The sequence below is a fragment of the Telmatherina bonti genome (assembly GCF_933228915.1).
Source record: "Telmatherina bonti genome assembly, chromosome: 4".
Classification (NCBI taxonomy): Eukaryota; Metazoa; Chordata; class Actinopteri; order Atheriniformes; family Telmatherinidae; genus Telmatherina; species Telmatherina bonti.
In genome coordinates this window covers 14,472,238-14,488,029 of record NC_136622.1, presented here as the reverse complement: position 1 = coordinate 14,488,029, position 15,792 = coordinate 14,472,238, and the positions used below count along the sequence as shown (strand labels likewise).

The following is a 15,792-nucleotide window of genomic DNA, read 5'->3' as shown; positions in this document are numbered from 1 at the left end:
GACAGATATGGTCTTGTAGCAAAAAGACAAAAATCAAAGCTGAATGTTGCACCTAAACACTTAAGTTGGGCTTTAACAGAAGTGGAAAAGACCCAAGTTCATTCATTCATTCATTTTCCGAACCGCTTATTCCAATTCAGGGTCGCGGGGAAGCTGGAGCCTATCCCAGCTGGCTTTGGGCGACAGGCAGGGTACACCCTGGACAGCTCGCCAGTCCATCAATGAAGACCCAAGTTGTGTTCACTAATGCAACTGCATAATACCACAGATGGGATCTTTTGAAGTGCGTGCTGATAATAAGCCTGCTGGTCCTTCACCTCTTGAACCTGGAGGATGCACTCTTCATGACTTCCAGAGAAGATTTCAAAGTTTGATTCATCAGACCAGGGATCCCCAACCCTGCTCCTCGAGGACCGGTGTCCTGCAGGTTTTCCAGGTGCTCCTGCTGCAACATACCTGACTCAGACTCAGAAAAGTTCTGAACATGTCTGCTAAATACACACTGATTTGAATCAGGTGTGTTGCAGCGGCGACAACTTGGAAAACCTGCAAACCACAAGGCACTTCCACTTTCCTGCATCCAGCTGTGACGAGCTCAGCTCAAGACAAGACATCATCACTGAAGAAACTGAAGGTATGAAGGCAAAGTTGAGATTTTCAGAAAAACTTTTACAGAACAGGTCTTATAGGTGATTTGGTATTAATATATTTTTTACGTTCCCCCCCCCTTCTTGAGTATGTGCCACTAGAGGGCACTAGACCAGCTCAAAATTGACTAATTTTCTTTTAAAAAAAACTGGCCATGAAAGTTATGTTCTAGTTATCCATTTATTTAGCTAAATGTTTAAATTGCATTTTAACCTGTTTACTTAAAACTTGAAGCAAAGTAAACCTAGATTTCAGCCACAAATTACAGCCCAGATTCCAGTCCAACATCAACACGTGCAAAGAATCATTTATCATACATAATTACCTGCAGATCAGATGTTTTTGCATTTCCTTTCCTGTTCCAAGTAGTCATTACTGCTAATAAACTAAGCTAAATCCAGTGCAAAGGCCAATGAAAATGCTGTTCAAGACCACAAAGTCTGCCTTTTTCCTCTGAGTGGAGTAGCTCCAGGTTTTAATTACACCTTATGTCATCAGTTGAATTTGGAAATTATTTGTTTGAACAACATTGACTCATATATATACCTGAACAAATGAATATGAAAAGGAATGAAAGAGTGTTTCCTTCTCTATACCACACAAAGTTGCACAAAAGTGCAGACAAACCTCATTTACCATTTAAGAGACATGTCGGGTTTATTTGGGTTAACTCAGCTGTCCCCACTGAAACCTATTTGAACAAATTTCTGCAAATACCCTCTCAAGCAACTGTGCATAACCAAGCCTGTCATTTTCCCAGGAATAGAAGGGTAGTTAAAATTACAGCTTTTGAGGAGTGGAAATTTACGCACTGTCTGCTCTTTAAAGAAGAACTGCAACAAAATAGCCATATGGTTGCATTTATAGATTTAAACATGGGAGGTTTTGAGACGTAAGGGGAATCTTTAATGACACATGACAGAGATTGAGTCTGGAAAGTTGAGGCACCAATGGCGTCTTGCATTGTTTGTTCCCAGAAGTCACTTTTCATTATCTACAGAAATGTTTGTCAAAGAGCCCCAAAGTAAACATAAAAGATCTTGCAGCCACTGTGATGAATTCAGCACCAGCAGCATTATGACAAACCCGTCACCTGTCCAGTGACAGCCGGGTTTAAGCTTCAACCGTGAAGCATCCTGAATGGGACGACACTGGCACGGAGAGTGTAAAATATTGATGAACGGATGAAAGGCTTTGAATGGTGTAATGGAATCTCTTGTAAAAACCTGAGGAGACTTTCAGACAGAAAGTCCAAACTTTGACAGCATGATGGGACGGGAAATTCTTTTACTGTTCCATGAAATGTCCTATAAAGTTGCCTATTGACAGTTCATCAGACATGGAAACCTAATCATTCTCTGAGAGTGATCTTTCTGTTGGGTCTCCATCAACTCCAGAGGAAATTTGTGGCTCTTCAGCTGATGAGTGCCTCACTCTTTTCATCGCCAGCATGATCTTATGCCATCTGTGCGTCATGGAGAACTGTTAAGTGCTGGAAAAAGAGGGACAATTTTCCAGGGGGATGAAACCAAGTTTCTCACTTTGAATCAAATTTTCAAAACACTTCTGAAAGAAGAGCAACATGCCGTGATCATAGCTGGACTAAATGAATGTGAGGCGTCTCTTCTCAATGAAAATGAGCTGAAAGGCTTCAGACAAGTAAAAGAAAAGTTCATTTGTCTGGTCTGAATGAAACTAATGCGGGTACAGATCCTTCCACGGTGGGCAAAGAAGATGCCACAACCTAAGTGCAGGTTGTGAGGACAGGAGAGAGAGGGGGGTTACTGGTGAGGACCAGAGGTAAAGACACTGTCTGTCCGACTGGGGGCGGCGTTGGACAGTCACCTTCTTCCACAGGCATCCCATCGTGCAGCCCTGCAGCCGCCCCCACCATCATCACCCACCTCATCCTCACTTGTGGGATCAGCAATTCAGATTGCATGCAAATCCTGGAGCGTCACTGTGGATGCGTGCGTGTGTGTGTGCGTGAGAGAGAAAGAGAGGGGGAGAAAAGAGAGGTGTAGTTGCATTCCTGAAGAGAGAGATCCCTGCCCCTTCCTCCTTCTTCCTCCCAGTTCCTCTCCTCCCTCCTGGTCTCCCAGCCGGCGGCGGCAGAGAGGGATTTTGAAGCCGGGCTGCAGATGCGAGGAGCTGGGCTGCAGGGTGAAAAGAGACATCGGTTAATCGCTGGCAAGTTGCGGAGAGGAGGCTCTGCGCGCCACTTTAAACGAGCTCCAGAGACTTTGGAGTTTGCGCCTTGACGCTCCGAGTTGAATCTGAGAGAAAAAAAGTTTAGTTTCTGGGTTTCATCCGTGCGTGCTGGGGTCATGAGCTCCCAACGGACACTCCAGGCCGGCCGGAGGACGGCTTGGCTCCTGGCGGGGCTGCTCGTGGCTCTGGGGCAGCTTTGCGCCGCAAGTTGCCCGGAGAAAGACTTGGAGGACAGGGAAGAAGAAGCCAACATAGTTTTGACCGGAACAGTGGATGAAATAATAAACATGGACCCGGTGCACAACACCTATTCCTGCAAGGTGAGTGTTTTCATGTGCTTTTCTCCAACGGGTTGCGTGAAGTATCCGCAGTGGCGGCGCAAACACACACCTGCTAACAGCGTCTGTGGACTTTTAAAACTCAACATTTCCCCCTCATGCAGCTGATGGAGGCCATTTAAGTCGACTTTTTTTTTTTTTTTTTTTTAGTGAACAGCTTTCCTGAGAAACAATTCCTAAACTCATTCATCCTGAAGCATTTGGCAGCAGTTTCATGGACGCTGACAGGGAATCTTCTTTGCTTCAGAAATGCAGAGATGTTTTTTTTTTTCTTTTTTTTTTTTTCATTTCCACTTTCCAATTACACAGCTATAAGGCAGGCCTAACCGACCATGTAATCATCCCAAACATGCTGCAGCAGGAAACTGGTCCCTCACTGGCCCCCTGACTGGATGTCTAGTCATAAAGGTTGGAAATATGCAACTTGTCATTTGTCACAGGCCGCAGGGATAATATTCTCAGCTTTGATTTATTTTGACAAATGGCACAATTTGCATCCCAAATCTGGGATTTGTGACTTATGGTGGTGTTAAAGGTGTCCATGGTGGATGTAAAATGTTTAAAAAGCTTATTTTAAGTGGCACAGTAACAAACTTTAAAACAAAGCATTCATTTATTTGAACTAATTATAAAAAACCCTGCCCCCATCCCATCCTTTAATCTAACTTATTAAAGATGTGTGGTCAGGCCTTATGCTGTCATTAACATTACATGCAGCCTCCAAACTCTCCCAAGAATCAAATAATCAAACCTTCACGTTTTCCCTAATATGGATGTTTTACACCCAGGAAACGGCCTTCTTCCACTCTGGCCATTCATTGTGAAACTTAACTTTTGCACCAGGCAGACTTGTGGTAGGCCACTCTATAATCTGTGAAAAATAAACAAGTTTTGTTTGGTCAGCTCCCTCGCTGGTCTTTTCCTCTGCGCCCACTTGCTTCCCGTTTCCCGGTGAATGAATGGAGCAGATTAGAGGCACGCAGCTCTCATTCCAGACACAGAAAGCACCACTAAATGCTGAAATGAGACAAGACAGCTAATATGTATCGGAAGGAGTGAGCTTTACCATGACGATGCATAAACCTGCCTTTGCCTCGTTGCAGTTCACAGTTGCGGATGTTGTGTCACAGCTTTAGCAGTTGCTGCACAATAACTATCTGGAGAGAATGGGGTGAGCTTATTTAGGCTGAAAGAATCTGCTATGAATCAGATTTAGACAGTTTTCAATGTGTCATCGCAAAAAAGATGAAGCTGTCTTTATAGCAAAGAGCTTGAAAGAGGCACAAAGTCACTAAAATACCCCTTAATGATGCGATGCGTGGTCAGAATGCTAAAACTTCTCTTTGGTTGTTTTCCCTAAAGGTCAGAGTGTGGCGTTATTTGAAAGGAAAGTCCAACATCAACAGTGAAATCCTCCTAGATGGAGGCAACAAGGTGATGATCGGTGGGTTTGGAAACCCCGGCATCTGTGACAACCAGGTTGCCACGGGCGATACCCGCATATTTTTCCTCAATCCTGCTTCGGAGTCCATGGGGCCAGAGCACAAGAACGAACTCATGCTCAACTCGAGTCTGATGAGGATTACCCTGCGCAACCTAGAGGATGTGGAGCACTGTGTGGAAGGTGAGTTTGTGTGCGACTGGGAAAAGGGGGCGTTCTGTACGTCCTGCGTGGAGAAGAAGAAATACTACGAGTGTCAACAATCTGAACAGAGAAGTCTTGAAATAATGGTTGTTTTTTATAATCACTCTGCTGTGACATTTTTGTGTGGTGCTCATTAGAGGATCAATGCTGTCATTTGATGAGTTAAAGTAATTGTAAGTCACCTGAAGCAGCCGTGGTTTCATGCATGGGTGGGTTGTAAAATGACTCAGCCTCAGGGTCGCTGCGTTGAAGTCACCCCCGGACTTTATGAAACAAGAACACCTGAGTCACTTCAGAAGCTTTGTTGCCATGGCATTGCTGCCTTGAAATAGGTGTGACTTATAAACAAGCCAGGGACAGGGGTTGAGCAGTGAAGGGATGTTTCTCGACCTTTGCACCTTGTAGTCGGGCCCGTTTATTAAGTCAAAAGTTAAGCTCTTTCACACTTCAAAACGCATGCAGGATAGCGTGGTAGCTTTAGCGGGCAGCAATGACTCACTCACAGGCTCATTTAACTTTGTTGGAAAAGAAATAAAAACTGTTTATAACATGAGGAAAAATAGTTTTTAATAAGTCTGTTGCTCTGTAGATCACAAATTCATCATAAAATGAGTTCATTTGACACCATTACTCTTCTAAGCCCCTTTCTCCTGGGTGAAAAAGAATTTGTCAGTGTTTATAAGGTGAACCATGTAGCCGTGTCTAATAAATCTTGATGCCTAACTGTGACTGTGCAGGTGTAGCAGCCTGTGCCCCCATCCCAGTGAGCAGTAAGCTCGCTGCTGTCTAACTTTTACTGGTGCTTGACAATGTTGGCAGCTGCACAAAGTTTGAATCTCACACTTAAAGCGGCCCGTAGCGAAGAGAGCGAGGGGTTTTCTGGGGCAATCACTGCTTCAGAGCGAAATTCTGGGTGCTTTCTTCTCAACTGTTCTGGGTGGCGGGATGTTCCAATGGATGGAGCTTGTTTGCAGTGTTAAGTTGCATTTGGCACACACATAAAACTTCTTCTGTTTGTCTGTCCTGGCACGAAACACTGCTCTGCTAACCTTTCTATTCAGCCCCATTTTCTTGCTCCTGGACTCCTGTTGGAACGAGGGGAGTTTCTTGGCTCTGCTAAACAACCCCCCCCCCCTCCCCTTTTATGTTATATTTGAAGAGGGTTTACTTTGCATAATCTGATTTTCTCATATTGCCTTTGCTGGTGGAGGAGTAGCGGTAAGGAAATACTTGGAGTCATAAGGCAGAAGTTAAAAGACTCGTGTTTGAAAACGTTTCACCTTTTCCCCCACAAATGTTCCCACGCGCCGAGGATCCAGTTTGTAATATCTGAAGGCAACTGTCATGTCCGGTCCCGTCATGAAATCTTTGTTTTGTTTTTCGGGAGTGAAAACGGTCCCGCTAATTAGCTTGGATGCCTTCATCCAGAGGAGTATGAGCTTTGAGGCTTGTTCAGGGAAAGCGGTTTAATTAAGAGAGTCAAGTCAGATCCCATCCGTTCCATGCAACCACTAACCCTGGAGACTGTGGGATGTGAGCGCAGCAGGGCAAGACTCTACCTGCCGCAGTGCTCACTTCACCCTCCTCTGCTTGCTCCTCATTCTTGACATTTTCGATAGCTAGGATAGACTCAGGAATGCCTGGCAGAGTGCTAGGTTGGGGAGGTGCATTGTCTGAGGTGGAAGAAAAAAGGCTTTGTGTGAGCTCCTTGCCACCAAAAGAGAGAGGCATGAGCATAAGAGAAAATAAGATGAGTGATGGAGAATGAAGGTTTTTTTTTTTTTTTTTTTTAAGTACGTGTGAGGACATGGATCGGGAGGGATGTTGTGTTTGCTGTGGCATATTTGTTAGAGTTTTGATCGGGGCAGTGTGAAGATAGATGCCTTCTAGCGTTATGTTGCACACTCTTTCTTCTTCTGTGCTCTTCCAGCTGAGAGCTGGCACTTTGGAGGATTGGGTTTGTATGTGTGATCACATGGCTCAAAGGCTCTCATGTGCATGTTTGACATTTGATGTGCTGATTGAGTTTTAAAATGCTTTTGCCATTCTTAGAATAAAGACGATTCCTCACCTTTTATTTTTCACCATGTTTTGCCTCTACTAACTCATAGGAACCTGTTAAATGAAGAGACTAAAACACCTCTACCTAACCGTACGGTTGAATTTGCACTATGTGCAGATACGCAGAGGGCCGCGGGCACCAAGTTTTTCTTTTGTCCGGCCCCGCAATTACCATTTACTGCAGCATTACTGCTGTCAGTCGCGAAGTGCAATGAGTTGACAGATAAGGTGTTGAAAAGAATCCGACATAGCCTTTTACAAACAGAGACTATGGCTCAGTGGAACTACATGTCCTGCAGATCTCTAAAAAGCCGAGATAATTAAAAAAAAAAAAAAAGCACTGTTTATTATCATTTCCATTTTGTTTTTCCTACCATAAAGACAGAAGGGGGGAGATGTTAGGGTTCTGGAAGAGAGGAAGCCCTCTTGATGGAGAAGTGTTGAGCGCACAGGCAGATCCTATCTGTCTTTTTCTGTTTATCAGCTGCTTTTGTTTCAGCTCTTGATGACTTGATGTTAAAGTCTTTCCCTCAAGGCCCTGACAGAGAACAGCAACAAAGGGCTGTTTCTTCCTTTCCGTCTTGATCTCTTCCTCCTTTTCCTTTTTTTTTTTTTTTTTCTATCTTCCACTTTTTAAAAGGGAGAAAGAGAGACGAGCCAGCCAGAAGTCCATGCATAGTCATGCAACAGCTGCATCAGAGATCGTTTCTTTGTCCCCTTTGTGTTGCAGCTATTTAAATCGGTGAAGCAGAGGGCAGCTACTGTGCATGCTGTCCTTATGGGATGTTAATGAGCAGTGTTTTACTGCCCAACGTCACACTGACTTGATATGATATGTGTGTACAGCAGTCCAATGGGTCAGTGGTAATGGGCTTAGCTGGGCTTTCTCGAGAACATGATGGGGGTTCTGATTTGCCAGCAGGTGGTCTTGCTTAATGATGGGCGAGCAGACAGACCTGTGGAATGCTGCTCGGGGTGGGTGGGATGTGGGAAGTCTGTTTGAGTCCCCCTCCCTCCTCCTCCTCCTCCTCCTCCTCCGTTGCCTCTTCACTGAATGAGCCGCGGCCTTGCAGAATACTTTGAGCTTTTTTTCCCCCACTGTTTGTGGAAGGAGGAGGCTCGGAATTCCTAACCTGGCTGCCCCCCCCCCCCCCCCCCCCCACCATCCCTTTACCTTTTTGATAAGCGAGGAGATAAAAGAAGGTAGAATGATAACAAAACTGGGAGGAGTGGACACTTGGTATTTTACATAATGCACATGTCTTTCATCTACAGGTCACCTGACTCTTATTTTTCAGCCTAATTAAAGATATATATGATCCTGAGGAAATTATCAGATTTCTATTTCTTTCTTCCACCAATGTTTTAGAGATGTTTTAGATAAGCACAAGTCCTGAGGTAATAGATCGCATTTTTTCCCCAAAAATGAACTCTATTTCACGTGCAGTGATTCCTTCTTGAGTTTCACAGAGGCCATCTTTATCTCAGGTGTTTCTGGGAAAACTCGCTGCTAAACCTTCTGCCTTATAATTAAAATATTAGGCTTATTTCCCACCTGCTGGTGTTTTAATCTTGACATGAGCTTGCAGAGGTGGATCGTTCCCGTAAAACATGACAAACCGCTACTTTCCCAGGTTGAAAAACATATGGCGTTTGGGTAATTCCAAATGCGGGGATGGATTTTATGTTATTGCACCTCTGGAAAGTGTGTGAGAACACTAAGCAGCCGCACCCAGATGACTGAACTAAAGTACTGGGGACTTTTATCCAATCCATGTCTGCACAAGCAGCCTTTTGTCTTCGGGGAGTCATGGGAAGTCAAGAAGAGTGACTTCAAGGATTGGATTTTTCTCAGGCTCCTTGAATGGATTAGGCTATAGTCTAAGGGAGAGAGTTCATTCGCTTGCAGAAGTGCTTTTCTATAAAGGTGTACCCTTGCTAAATCTGTGTATCCTATTTGGCTTATGTCAAAGCATCAGCAGCGAATTGAACGGAATTGGGCAAATGGAACGGTTTGATGGCGGGGCTTTGATGAAATAAGCAACAAAGGCTTGAAAGGCAAAACAAGACGGTCTGACCTGTTTGCCAGCGAACCCAGAGTCTCCAGAGTTATTGCACATTTTAGATTTTAATTAAAAATGTGGGAGCGGTGAGCCTGCTTGGCATAGCGATAAAGGACTCTGAAATGAAAAAGCCATGAAAGATGGAAGAGAGCAAAGGAGGAATGGACCACTTAACCACAGTCTGCTCACCTTGGCTTGTATCCCAGCCAGAACCGGGAGTGTATCACTCTGCTGCTGATAAGAATCACAGATGGTATTGATAGTACACTCTAAGCATGTTAACATTTCACATGTAGTGACATGACTGTTATTACATGCTCAGTGTGCACACTGACATAATGTGGAACATCAAACCTGTCTGAAGGCTAGATCAGGTAAAAGTCCCTTTTAACTTCCTCCTGTGGATGCGAGATCCCAATGTCACCAATGTTCCCAGTCGGAAAGGTTTCTCACTGGCAAAATTGATCATGTAAGTCATATGATTTTGAAGATGACAGTCTTAACGGTGTTGTTTTGAGGCTCATGACGTTCAAGGGAAGATGTAAAGTTTGCTGATGTCAACGTCCCAGTTTAACTCTTCTTTAGTTGAGGCCAGAAAAGTAAATTTGACTCAGGAGGTTTCTTTGAGGGCCTTGGATGCACAGTGACCCGGAAACCTCTCTCTCCTATCCCCGACATAAAGAGCTCGGGGCAGCAGCCTGCATGAGATCTGGGTTCCCTCTGGGGAACTGGATCAGTGACAAAATTCCTGACACCAAGGCTGCGTTTCTGGAGCAGGGCAGCTGGTGCGGCAAGTGCAGCTACTTACTGCTGCAACGCCAAAAACATCAGGTTTAGAGAAAGGGGTTTTCAGGAGACACCAGGGGAGGGGGTGATAGCAGAGGCCCTAATGTGGTTTGTATCTAGGTCAGCTCAGCTGTAGCTACAGAGTTTCTGAGATCAAGAGAAAACAGGCAAGAACATTAGTTTTTTTTTCTCCATGTTTATATATTTATATATAATACACACACACATGTACATGTACACACACACACACATATATATATATATATATGTATGTATATATATATATGTATGTATATATGTATATATATATATATATATATATATATATATATATATATATATATATATATATATATGAATATATATATATATGTATATATATGTATATATATATATATATATATATATATATATATATATATATATATATATATATATATGTATATGTATATATGTATATATATATATATATATATATATATATGTATATGTATATATGTATATATATATATATATATATATATATATGTATGTATAAATATATATATATATGTATGTATATATATATATATATATATATATATATATATATATATATATATATATATATGTATGTATGTGTATATATATATATGTATGTGTATATATATATATATATATATATATATATATATATATATATATATATATATATATATGTATGTATGTATATATATATATATATATATGTATATGTATATATGTATATATATATATGTATGTATATATGTATATATATATATATATATATATATATATATATATATATATATATATATATATATATATATATATATATATATATATATGTATGTATATGTATGTATATATATATATATATATATATATATATATGTATATATGTATATATGACTACTAATGTTTCTTCTGGAAATAGTTTAACAACTAGAACTTTAACAAATCTTACACTGTGTGAATAAAGTACCAAAAAAAGAGTTAACCTAACCTAAAGCTGGAATAAAACAGGCAGAACCTCCAAATGTAAACTAAACACACACTGACTCAGTGATTTTACATTAAAACTCCTTGAAGTATCCACCTGTGGCATACCTCCATCTAGGGCTGTGACAATATGCTTTTGTCCCAATTCGATTCCGATTTTTTGGGTGCCGATTCGATTTAAATTGCGATTCTCAAAATTCTTTGATTGATTCTATTGCTGATTTTCATCGATTAAAAACCCATAAAAATTTATAAAACCTTTTTTTTTGCTTGTAATTATTCTTGATTTCAGTTAGGAGAAAACAACACAGTAGCCAGACCATCATTCTGCTACTATAATGCCCAAGAAGACATGTAAAAAGATCAATAAAACCAATAAAAATGACAAAAATCTATAGTAGATTCATTTTATTTCAGTGGGGAAAAAAAAAATCGCTTTTAAAATTGTGAAACAAAAAATCCCGATTTTTGATTTTTCGATTTGATTTTCCCACCCCTACCTCCATCCACGTATGTTATATTTAGTATATGATGATTCTTGCCTTCTGGTATCCAGCTCCATAGGAAGAACTTCTCTTTGACTTGACAGATCTCAGAGTTTAATCCTTTCCTCATTACAATGCTGCACATGCAGGAAGTGAAGGAGCATTGACAGCTCGGGGGGTCCCAGGTTCACAGATGAATCATGGGATGTACCAGTACTCCTTTTCCTGTGCTATTTTGCTCCTTGGACAACAACTCAGTCTCCGCTACTTCCTCTCCTCCTCCCCTCATCCATCTCTCTATCGAAGGGTTGTCAAGGTGAACCCAGAATGAACACTGCTGTCTCTCTTGTGACTCGCCCTCAATGTTTCCGTCTGTGTTTGCCATTATGTGTTTATTTTGTTTCCTGCTTGCTGTTGTCATCTTCAATCATGTTCTCACCTTCTGAAGATGGCCTGCAAATGTGTTTTATTTTGTTTCAGTGTATATTTCTTTTAGTTTTTTTCTGATTCATCTCAGTGGCAGGGCTGGTTGATGTGTAGCTTTCTTGCGGATTTGATTTTATGTCTTCACTTTTACCTGTAAAGTCTCCCTGTGCTCCACCTACCTCGCCTCACCTAGGCCTCCTTCTACTGTATTTTCTCACGGCCGTCATCTTCCTTCTCCCAGTTGTTTCATCTCAATGCACTTCCACCTGTAATTAGACTGGAATCCCAAGCACAGTAAAGCTGTCACAGTCTTAACAACCAGGTGCACTTTCTGCAGCCTCTGACCTAATTCCACATGCCTCCCTTTGTGTTTCTGCTCCTCAAAAACTAACAGGGAATAATGAAGTTAGTGAAATGCTGATGCAGATTCACTGAACCCCCAGCAATAAAGGAGAACTCAGCTGACTTTAAATGTGTGCAATGAATCAGCATGAAGTCAGTCAAATAACTTCAGGTGATGCCACTTGACAGTGTTGGTTGAGCTTGCAAGAAAAGATGAGCTCCTCCTCTGGGCTTGAGTATAGTTGAAACGTGTGTTATGCTGGCAAAAAGTCCTTACAAGAAAGCATGTGAGAAGTGACATGACTTACACCCCCCAGACTTACAGTCAGCCTGCCCCTGTTGTTTTAGACAACAATGGCAAGGACATGATGGCTTTCACAGACAAACCGAGATATCTGGCAGAGGGTATGTCACTAGCTTGAGCTTAAGCTTGTATTTGTACACACACACACACATACACACAAGCAGACTTTGTCTTTCCAACAGAATGAGTCAGAATGACATGCAAACATATCGCGGTACATTTCTGATCCTGCCGTTGCTTTGTGATCACTTACAACACTGTATCAGTGTCCAAAGTAACGCTTGGCAGGCAGGCCCAAATGTCACAATGCTGTGGTGATTGTAGTTGAATACAGTAGCTCTAACTGTGTACCATCCTTAATACTCAATTCAGACACATACTAGTCCACAATACTAAGATTTACCATCTAACTAGACATTGTGACATATTTTACTCTGAACATCTTGATACAAAATTGATTTGATATTAAATAAAGACAGATTTTTAGTAGTCAGCCAAAGACTTAGAAGTCAGCCACAAAAAATAAACAATAAGAAGTTTTGCAAATAGTATTTGCATGTATTGAATATAGGCCAGCGCACAAAGAGTATGGGTTGAAAATCACGTGGAGCACATCAATAAAATCAATCAATCAATCAATCAATCAATCAATCAATCAATCTTTATTTATATAGCACCTTTCATGCAATAAAAACAAGATAAAAAACAACATAATCCACCACATAGTTACATTGACTGCAAATCAGACTTACTTTCACTGGTAATGTATTCAAAAGAAATATGGTTTTCCAGCAAAGAGAAGGGGACTATTTTACAGTGGGGTCAAAAGAAAAAGTCCAAGAATAAAGAGTATGTGTAATGGAGAAAGTAAGAAACAAGTGAAGAATGGCAAACCAGAGGAGAGCTGGAAAGCAGGGGAAGGATAAAAGGTGTATAGATTGTAAGGAAAGGAGAGATGAAATAAAAGTGCAAGGTCAGCTAGAAGTGTGAGCTTGCCAAACGAGAGGGAGAGGAAGTAGAAAGAGGAGAATCCTGCAAAGAGGGGAGAGGAAGAACATTAGATTTTGCCACATATAAAATGGAAGATATCAGTCAGACACTGTTACAGAGGGTGTTTTAGTGTAGTTTAGCTTAACACAACCTTTCAACCAAACTCCTGCTCTATGATCCCTGAACTACCAAAGACTGATAAAAATGGCAGCATTTATGGAATCATTTCCATCATGGCTTTTGCTTTTCACTGTGGTGGGACCTCCTCCTCCTCCTCCTCCTCCTCCTCCTCAGACTAGCATTGGGTGCCATGGGGAAGCTTTTGGCATTTTCCAGCAGAAGCATGGCAACTTAGAGAGGCTTGGCCTGAGGTAACAAGCTCTATCAGAGGCTGAGCAATTGCTAGTGGTATGCCCAGATCAGCCTCTTTGAAATTTTCCTTACTGTCACTCTAAAGCCCCTTTAGCTGTATTACCATACACCCCTATCAGCCATTTTGAAAAGTTCCCAAATCCTCTTCTGGGGACCCAAAGCACCACCAACAGCAAAAGATTTCTACCCATCTCTCAAAGATGACGCCCCTGCTCGGTGAGATGGTAGAGGCCTAAAACAACTCTTTAGGCAGACATCTTTAGTGTGCTCTTATAGAAATATGAGGATAGAGATGGATGGAGGCAGTGTGTGTAGATTTTTCATTTGTGCTGTTCTACTTTTCAACAGTTTATGTAGCTTGCTTGGACTGGTTGTCAGAAAATATAGTGTTGGAGATAAATAAGCTTTCCTTTATAGACTGTTCCCTAAGTGCACATGTATATCTGTTTGGCATTAGTTCTGTAAAATGCAGCTTTTCTTTCTAAATGACAAAACAATATTTATCCTCCAAAGCACATTATTAGGCTTGAAGGGCGCTGTTGTGATAAAAAACTGGCCAGGGCAATCAAGGGGAGGTTTGTGTCACTGATCCAACTTGCAAACACTGCATTTTTATGTTAATCACCTAAAAACAACACTTTGTTAGGAAAATCTCAGGTGTTTTTCAAGACAATCATGTCGGTTAAACAAGTTAAACATACTGCCAATGACATTTTGGTGTTGTATTTTCTAAACTCATCCAAATAGCCTTCAGGTGCAATTACTTCAGGATAGTCCGCAAGATTCGGTCTGATTGGGGTCTCAGTTCAGTTGTGGGAGGGGGATCGTGTGTAGACCTATGTCGACTTTCTGCAAGATTCATATGTCACTTACTATTTTACAGAACAAGTTGTAAGTCTGTTTGGTCTTGGCAAGGCAAGTAAATACAATAGCTTTTAACCAAAAACCTTCAAAAGGTGCTTCACATAATCAAACACAAAAGACATGAAGAAGAAAAAAAAACCCCTCACATCAATGTTCAAGACAATTTGAAAAACATCCAAAAAAGCAAATAGGCTCATATTGTTAGCCCAGAGGCCATAAGACAAAGTATACATTCATAATCCATGAATGTGACTCATTGAAGTTCTTTAGCTTGTGGTCATCAGAGCTGTTTTACTCATCAGGAGCGAGACGTGTTTGAGCATGCGAGCTCAATGTATTGAGCAAATGAAAAAAGGTGATATTGTCCTGTATTTTACAGGCTGTCTGTAAATATTTGCTTTTGCTTTGTCACAGATGAATGTAGGATGATGTGTAACTTTGACCCAAAAGGTAAAGCAAACTCATGTTTTTCATTGGTTTGGACTTAAAATGATAAAGCATGTTGAGTCTTTTTTTCCCATGGACTTTTGCTGGATGCATCTAGAAATGATTTTCCTGTGAAAGGCACTTTTATATCCTGCGATAAGATGCAAGTTGTGATAACTTTACCAGCAGATGTTACAGCTGATTTTTTTAACCCCTCCTCCACAAAACACAGTTGATTTTAATCAGATATAGCAGAGAATTCCCGCTGGAATTCCCCCGGGGTCCTTTTTCACCTGTTGACTTCCAGGGCCTCATTCTGACTCAGTTTGGGTTCTGGCAAGTGGAATACTATCCAGCCTCCAGACATCCTATTGTAGTTAAACGAGTGAAAGGCAACGGGTCAGCCCTCAGTTAGCCTTCACCTGAGGCCAAAGGGAGTGTGAGTGGATTTAGGGCTGAGAGGTGGAATCAGGGTCAGACATGTGCACGCCACCCCAAGAGACCCTCAACACATTCTCTGGTGGAGTTTGAGATCCACATTTTCATACTCAGTTAATTTAATAAGGCCCTCATCTTACTCGGCAATCACTGGACTGTAACAGCATAATGTCAGATTCCTCTTGAATCATGTTTACATAAAGCTGATCAAGACTATCTGAGCAGAATGTATTTAAACAATAGGAAGCACGTATATATGTGGTGCTCCGAATACATCCACACTCTTCTTTTTTGTGTTGTAGGTTTTAAAGTGGTGCATTCTACCTGTATGCAAACTAGTCACTTTTCCTTTGGCTGTGCTTATGTGTGTGTGTGTGTGTGTGTGTGTGTG

The 15,792-nt window shown here is 41.4% G+C and overlaps 1 protein-coding gene across 1 annotated transcript in view; it reads left to right on the top strand.

Moving 5' to 3' along the window:
• Positions 1 to 2,975: 2,975 nt before the first annotated feature.
• agrn (agrin) overlaps positions 2,976 to 15,792 on the top strand; it is a gene marked incomplete at its 5' end in the record, with an annotated part of 277,398 nt that continues 264,581 nt past the window's right edge. Inside the window, 2 exons of the mRNA XM_079239816.1 lie at positions 2,976 to 3,179; positions 4,560 to 4,821. Of these exons, the coding sequence (XP_079095942.1) occupies positions 2,976 to 3,179; positions 4,560 to 4,821 (466 nt within the window). The remainder of the gene's footprint in view (positions 3,180 to 4,559; positions 4,822 to 15,792) is intronic.